Source organism: Ranitomeya variabilis, chromosome 4, assembly GCF_051348905.1.
Source record: "Ranitomeya variabilis isolate aRanVar5 chromosome 4, aRanVar5.hap1, whole genome shotgun sequence".
In the NCBI taxonomy this organism is placed as follows: domain Eukaryota; kingdom Metazoa; phylum Chordata; class Amphibia; order Anura; family Dendrobatidae; genus Ranitomeya; species Ranitomeya variabilis.
In genome coordinates, this window is record NC_135235.1 from 194,327,204 (window position 1) to 194,335,291 (window position 8,088).

Genomic DNA, 8,088 nt, shown 5'->3' on the forward strand with positions numbered 1-8,088 from the left:
GAGACCGGCCAGTCCAAAGGCACATCCAGAGTTCCCTTTGCAGGTGGAAATCAGTGCCTACCTTCTAGCGCCTGGGTGTTGTAGTACTTCCCTGCTGAGCACCATGGGATAGTCCTCACAACTGTCGTGTATGTTTCTGTTCTTTCACATCTAGCGGTTCTCCCATAGTCGTCAGTAACGGAGGCACCAGCTTCTCCATAGTGTCGGGGGTTACCACTACCAGCTCAGCGGAGAGGAATCGGTCACTGTCGGGACGGGGAGCGGTCACGGGAGCAGGATCGGTCGGGAGAGCAGGGGCGCTTTCCATACCTGCGTCTGATGTGGTTCCATCGATGCCAATCTGTTCCACTGATGAGGACACTGGAGTCGGCAGCGGCTCGGACCGCGGTTCCTCCAAGGCGTCTCTCCGGCACGGCTCCACATTCCATTGCTTCACGTCTACTGGCTCCGTGTTCAGGATAGGTTGACTCAGCTCCCCCGCCTGCGGCTCCAAGAGGTCCGGATCCTCCAGCTGCAGTGGGTTCGGATCCGCCTCCAGTCGGTGGGGATAGTCCGGGATCACTTCGTCGTAGTTCCGGTACTCGCTGGTCACCCTCGCTGTTCCGCAGTCGGCAGCTGCACACACACCTGGTTCCGCCATCTTCCCAGGGTGGGGCTCCTTCTTGTCTTGGTTCCCGCCGTTGCAAATCAGGGGGCGGTTCTCCTCTGCTTCGGGGCAGGTCATCATCTTGCAGCAATAATCGGAGGGGGCGGTCGCCACTTTTGGAGCCGCTTTGATAGTCTCCTCCCATGGCACGCCCTTCTTCTTCTTCGGCGCTCCTCGTAATGGTGGCGATTTTGGCGGGAATTTTTGGCGGCAAATAGCAATACACAGTCCTTGCAATAAATCACGGTTCAAGCACAATTCAGTCACAGTTCCAAGGCACACATGATTCTTCAGGCTTAAGTAGATCCTGTTCGTGACGCCAAGTTGGAGCGGCTCCCAGACGCAGGACGGCGGGGTACTCGGATCCGGGTCTCTCGGTTCTGAGGATGTCACGGTGGCCCGACCCGGTCCGTGGTCCTGCTAAGGGGCGCCCAATAAAAGGTGTAGGTGGTGGTGTAGGTCGCAGTAAATAACGAGGACACAGGGTTGCAGTCTCTTTACCTCTTTACTGAAGGCTTCGACATCCGCAATCCAGAGCACTGTTAACTGGGCTGGCTGAGACCGGCTGGTCCGAAGGCACATCCAGAGTTCCCTTTGCAGGTGGAAATCAGTGCCTTCCTACTAGCGCCTGGGTGTTGTAGTACTTCCCTGCTGAGCACCACGGGATAGTCCTCACAACTGTCGTGCATGTTTCTGTTCTTTCTCTCTCCGTCCCCCAGATGATATGGATAGGACGCACCCGTATGACGGGATAGGCCTGGTGTTATTTTATAGGGACCCTAGAGGCGCCCCTCTCCCACAATTGCCTCCATTGTCTTCATTAGGTGATTTAGGTGAGGCAGCCAACCTATAATTAACTGCCCTGCCGTTGGTTTGAAAAAATGCGTGGAGCCCAATACTTCCTCGGCGTTTCGGCCACCGGCTACGCGCCTCAGTAGAATGTTGCCGATCTCGGGGCACGACTCCTACTGGTTCTTTCGCCTTTGTGCTGTGATCTCGTTTCTCACTTCTCCACAATAAACCTCGCTTCTTATCCTTTCTTAAGATACCGCCGCAATGAAGTGCAGGCGCGGTTCCGTAACAATCTGTCCTTTTCGCTAGGCCTCTGTCAGGATCCCACCCTGACAGGGACCACCCTGAATCTTCCCAAGCAACCTCTTCTCTCACTAGGTGTTGCCTGGGCAAAACCCAGTCAGCTTCTTCCTAACTTCCTATCCAGCCCCCAGTTTTACCAAAGTGTGAGGAGTGGCCTAATACATAGAACCCTTTGCTCCCCCTGGTGGCCGGAGTATGAAGTGTAATGTGTGACTGTGATACCTGGTCAGGTGAACTCCTTAAATGCCATCAGACGTACCATTACTCCCCTTAGTGGCGGAGTGACAGTACTGCAACGACCAGGACTCTGGGGCGCTGCATATCCACTTATGAGGCAACGGGTGAGAAAAGGCCATTTTCATCGTATGTATGCTGCACTACGCAGCCATCCAGACAAATTTTACCAATATACTTGGATGAGCCTGGACACATTTGATATTCTTCTTGAGACTCTGCGCCCTGGTATCACCTATAAGGACACCTTGATGCGCAAGGCTATTTCCGCGGCTTCTACTTACTTTACAGTACGTCCAAAAACTGTATGTTGCATATGTATTTGATGTATGTTCTGCACATACATTTCCTTTGTTATCATTTTTTGCCGCCTAGGTTTTATTTTTTATAAATAAGATCATTATGCCTTTCATATTACTTGCTATTTGTATTTCTGCTATGTTCCCTAGGCATTTTACACCTGCTGTAACTTTTTGAGGCAGGGCTTAGTTTGCACTCTCCATTGTAAATGTTATTTTTTCGTAACCTTGGTATGATGATGCATGGATATGTCCTAACCCTATATGCCTGATATGTCCTACGTGGCACTACATCTAGAGTTCCTAATCAGCAAATCCACAATTTCAGGCAGTGTTCGGGCTACGTGCTCACAAATTTAGACATGATTGCATCAGTCGGTGATGCCTGAGCCAAAACAGCAAGACTGGCTGCGTATTGCCCGTGGGTTTGAGGAGACATGCCAGTTTCCTAACTGTATTGGGGCCCTGGATGGGAAGCACATCCGTGTCCGGAAGCCACCCAACTCTGGCTCCCAATATTATAATTATAAAGAATACTTTTCTGCGGTGCTGTTGGCCCTGGTCAACAGCGCATACATGTTTCGAATAGTTGATATCGGGGCTTATGGTAGAACAGGAGACTCCAAAGTGTTCCATTCTTCTATTATGGGTCATCGTATGCGTAGTCATCAGTTGGACCTCCCACCTCCACGGCAGCTACCACAGTCTAATCTTGAAGCTGTCCCTTATGTCATGGTTGGTGATGAGGCCTTCCAATTAACTAGGAACCACATGAGATCCTATCCGCGCCGAACCCTGGACCACTGGCGTCGAATCTTTAACTTCCGCCTTTCCCGTGCCCGACGCCTGGTGGAGTGTGCCTTTGGCATTCTGAGTGCCAAATGGCGTGTTCTACAGTCTGCGATTCAATTAAGTGAATCAAGTTATAAAAGCATGTGTTGTTCTTCACAACTTCACAAGAATTCAGGACTGTAGTGCAAATGATGGTGATGATGTGGAGGATGCAAATAATGTCCTGACTACTTCACATGGACATCATGCACATCGTCCCCCCTCTGGACTTGAAGTGCGGGATGTCTTTACTAGTTATTTTGTTTCCCCGGAGGGATCAACTCCATGGCAAGAGAATGCAGTGTCTATGCTCTAAATTTTTTTGGTTATGTGTGTAAAATAAAATGATGTTACATTTTCAATCTTGTGATGTATTTTCAAAATGTGTTTTCAAAATTATGTTAAAATCATCACCAATATATTTTTTAAAAAGATACACACACTTTTAGCTAACTCAGTTTACTGACAGAATGTTTGTATGTCACAATAACCATATTCACAACATATGGAAGTTATGGGCAGTATTATAAGCCCTCAAAGCATGTTTTTTAAACTTTAAAAAAAAAAACATTAAAAAAAATGTAAAAAAATGTAAAAAAAAATAAAAAAAAACATTACAAATTTATGTATGAAGGTGGAGATGGCGGGGCCGCAGCCTGAGTGCTTTGGCTACTTTGTGTGCCTAATTGACCATGAGCCTGAGTGGTGCCTGAGGCTGCATGATGGAGCATGGAAGGGACTGGGTGTGGAACATGTTGGCACTGAGCATTTTGGTATTGGCGAATATGATAATCCTGGGTATTGGCGGGACCCATTTGTGGATAACCCCCAGAATGTCCATGTCGAACATACCCATGATGTAGTGGCCAATCTCCTCCACTGGGCATGGTCAAGTGGCCATACTGGTGATGTGCAGCTGGTGGCATGAATTGGCTCACACTAGTGTGAGCAAGCCCTTATACATTAGTGTGAGCGAGCCCTTATACACTAGTGTGAGTGAGCTCTTATACACTAGTGTGAGCAAGCCATTATACACTAGTGTGAGCGAGCCCTTATACACTAGTGTGAGTGAGCCCTTATACACTAGTGTGAGCGAGCCCTTATACACTAGTGTGAGCGAGCCCTTATACATTAGTGTGAGCAAGCCCTTATACACTAGTGTGAGCGAGCCCTTATACACTAGTGTGAGCGAGCCCTTATACACTAGTGTGAGTGAGCCCTTATACACTAGTGTGAGCGAGCCCTTATACACTAGTGTGAGCGAGCCCTTATACATTAGTGTGAGCAAGCCCTTATACACTAGTGTGAGCGAGCCCTTATACACTAGTGTGAGCAAGCCCTTATACATCAGTGTGAGCGAGCCCATATACATTAGTGTGAGTGAGCCCTTATACATTATTGTGAGCGAGCCCTTATTCACTAGTGTGAGTGAGCCCTTATACATTAGTGTGAGCGAGCTCTTATACACTAGTGTGAGCAAGCCATTATACACTAGTGTGAGCGAGCCCTTATACACTAGTGTGAGCAAGCCCTTATACACTAGTGTGAGCGAGCCCTTATACACTAGTGTGAGCGAGCCATTATACACTAGTGTGAGCGAGCCCTTATACACTAGTGTGAGCGAGCCCTTATACACTAGTGTGAGCAAGCCCTTATACACTAGTGTGAGTGAGCCCTTATACACTAGTGTGAGCGAGCCCTTATACACTAGTGTGAGCAAGCCCTTATACACTAGTGTGAGCAAGCCCTTATACACTAGTGTGAGCAAGCCCTTATACACTAGTGTGAGCGAGCCCTTATACACTAGTGTGAGCAAGCCCTTATACACTAGTGTGAGCGAGCCCTTATACACTAGTGTGAGCAAGCCCTTATACATCAGTGTGAGCGAGCCCATATACATTAGTGTGAGTGAGCCCTTATACATTAGTGTGAGCGAGCCCTTATTCACTAGTGTGAGTGAGCCCTTATACATTAGTGTGAGCGAGCTCTTATACACTAGTGTGAGCAAGCCATTATACACTAGTGTGAGCAAGCCCTTATACACTAGTGTGAGCAAGCCCTTATACACTAGTGTGAGCGAGCCCTTATACACTAGTGTGAGCGAGCCCTTATACACTAGTGTGAGCGAGCCCTTACACATCAGTGTGACGAACCCTTATACACTAGTGTGTGAACCCTTACAATGACTACTCCAGAACTGTATATAAGCTCTGCACACAGGTAATCCACGTTCTGAAAATCCTATAAACTAAGCAGTGTAATGAGAGACAAACAGATACAATAGGATTACATTTAAGAACATTAGGTGTGTGCATGTTGCTTGTGAGAAAATTAAGTTTGAGGATTGAATTGCTTAAAGGGAACCTGTCAGACACAATAACTATTAATCTGCAATAGCATTCATCTTCAGGCTACAGGTAGTACTGAAAGTGTGGCAAATGGGAGAAAATTCACTTTATTTCCCCAAGGAGCCTCCGGCTTTCAGTCATGTAGGCGTGCCGACGTGGCTGCAGTCACAATTCAAACCATAGAGTGGCGACGATAATTTCACCCTGGCATTGATTGACAGCTGGCTCTGCAGTGATGCACCGCTGAGCCAGCTGTCAGTCATTGCCAGGATGTGCTCACAGCTGCCTCTCAGTGCTGTGAGTGGTCACTGTAATTGCTCCGGTCACACCCCATGACTGAAAGCTGGCGGCCTTCAGTTCATTTTCAATTCAGTTCAGTTCAATCACTGAACAGAACTGTAGCGCTTTTTAAATCCCCTCAGTTTTACCTGCAGATTTACCGCAGATTTATTGTGAAATTACCGCAGTTTTTGTGCAGTTTTCAACAGCGTTTTTACCCCTGTGGATTCCTATTATGGAGCAGGTGTAAAACGCGCTGATTTATATACTTACCCCTGCACATTTTTATATAGATTTTTTTATGGAGAATTAGACATTCTGTGCTTTTTTGCTTTGTATATAACCAGTAATATAAAATAAAATGTGTATGGTTGTGTCAGCATTACAATAGCATATTAAATTGTCATTCCCTGACAAAGCTCAATGCGAAACACGTTGGGTGTGTTTTCCCCAGGTGAGCTTCCATTAATATCACTGCGCATGTAAGCTATTATATGTTATTTTTTTCTTTCTCTCTCCCTGTGCATCGCTCATTTTGAGCATAAATTTATAAATACATATACAGTATATATATATATATATATATATATTCATTCTTTCTGAGTTTCCATCTTCAATGCAGATAAATAGACTGTCATTATTATATAACATTATGTAGAGTATTAATATGAGAGGCTTCCTGCTAACTTAGTCAGTTTTGTGCCTGACATTTTATAGGGGATTCATCCTTTTTTTTAATTATACTGCAATAAAGAATACATGCATATTTTACTAACTAACTTCGTTCTGCGCATTTTAAATATAGAAGTTTTTTTCTATTCATCATTCAACCAACAACCTACCTTAATCCAATGTGCATGGAGGCCTTTACTTTAAGTCTTCAGCTCTGCTTGTTGAGGAGTTCCCTCCTCTACCAGGTCCTCTTGGTCAGACATGGTCTCCATTACAGAGTATTTACCTTGATGCCCACACGTTGGTGATGATATTGGTCCAGTTGAAGATGTTGGTCCAATCCTCTTTTAAAATTTCTCGCTAAAAGCACTAAAGAGATAGGTCAGCTCCCACACAAATTTACACTTTTGGACAGACGAGATGTGAGCTATTTATAGTAGAAAATAAAGGATCAGAGCCATAATCTCCAAAAACTGTGTTTCCTGTCCTCTGGTGAACTTGAGTCATCTGAGTGTGTGAGATTTCATCTGCTTTATTTTTTCCTTTGGATTCTGTCAGGTCCTGTTTCATGATGGTTTAGCTTTTAGAAATCCCATTAGTAAAAATAAATGTTAAAAAAGCCATTGAAGTCTTTGTGCGATGAGAACATCTATTGTGTTATGATAGGCTTTTATTCCCACAGCCAGAGATCCTCACTGCTCATTATGTTGTTCAATTTCTTTTTTAGACTTTCTGCCTATCACAAATTACGGAAGCTGATAAAGCAGAATACATACATTAACTGGCCTGAAGACCCCAAGGGCGATGAATTCTTCTGGTTCAAGCTTCGGAAAGCATTAGATGGCGGAATATATGAAGAGGACACAATACATCTTGCTGTGGCTAACGGATAACATGGATGCAACAAAAAAAGAAAAATGTATTTCCAGGAACAGAAGTTGCGTCTACATCACAGATAGTGTGAAATATATATTCAGGATCTCCAAACTTATTTTGATACTTCTTGTCTTGAATATATAGATGAGCCTTCATCTTTTCTTTTTTAAACAATAATATCCAATACCGTACCTGCATTTGTGACTCCATACCAAAATAAAATCAGCGTATGATCCAAATCTGTGCCACTTACTACTATACTTTCTAATAACGATTTTAAGTTTCCAGCTATTGGGAAAAAAATATTCTTCCATTCAGAGACTGAAAATTAATTCACATAGCAGTTGAGGCTCATGCATAAGTAGGTGCAGGGGTGTAATGATCGTGTCTATAGAGCAGGCGTCCCCAACCTGTGGCTCGCGAATCCATGACATGTGGCTCGCGGCTGTCTGCCAGTTTGGTGCATTAGCCTCAGGCCTAGCAAACTGCTATGATGAGCAGGTCTCCAGATGGGGACTTTTCTGAGTAGACCTGCGCAGAAGAACAGCTCTGGGTGCACTAATATTGGCCTTGGGGGTTTAGAGATAAATGACAGGGCCTGTACTGGACAATTTTATTTTTTACTATGGGCCTTAAAGCTAACAGGCAGGTAGTTGCTTCCTACCTACCTGTCGTGCCCGGACCCGATCTCTGCCAGTGTAGAAGAGTTACAGACCTCTCTTGCAGATTCAGCGGCTTCTGTTGACATCATGTCAACAGAGCAGCAGCTTATTTTCTGCTCTGTTGATGGAACCTGACTGCTGACACT

The 8,088-nt window shown here is 45.3% G+C and overlaps 1 protein-coding gene across 1 annotated transcript in view; it reads left to right on the top strand.

The window, feature by feature from the left end:
- Nucleotides 1-7,516, top strand: part of LOC143770173 (uncharacterized) — a 33,634-nt gene extending 26,118 nt beyond the window's left edge. Inside the window, exon 3 of the mRNA XM_077259519.1 lies at nucleotides 7,132-7,516. Coding sequence (XP_077115634.1) covers nucleotides 7,132-7,297 — 166 coding nt within the window. The 3' untranslated portion in view covers nucleotides 7,298-7,516. The remainder of the gene's footprint in view (nucleotides 1-7,131) is intronic.
- Nucleotides 7,517-8,088: the final 572 nt, after the last annotated feature.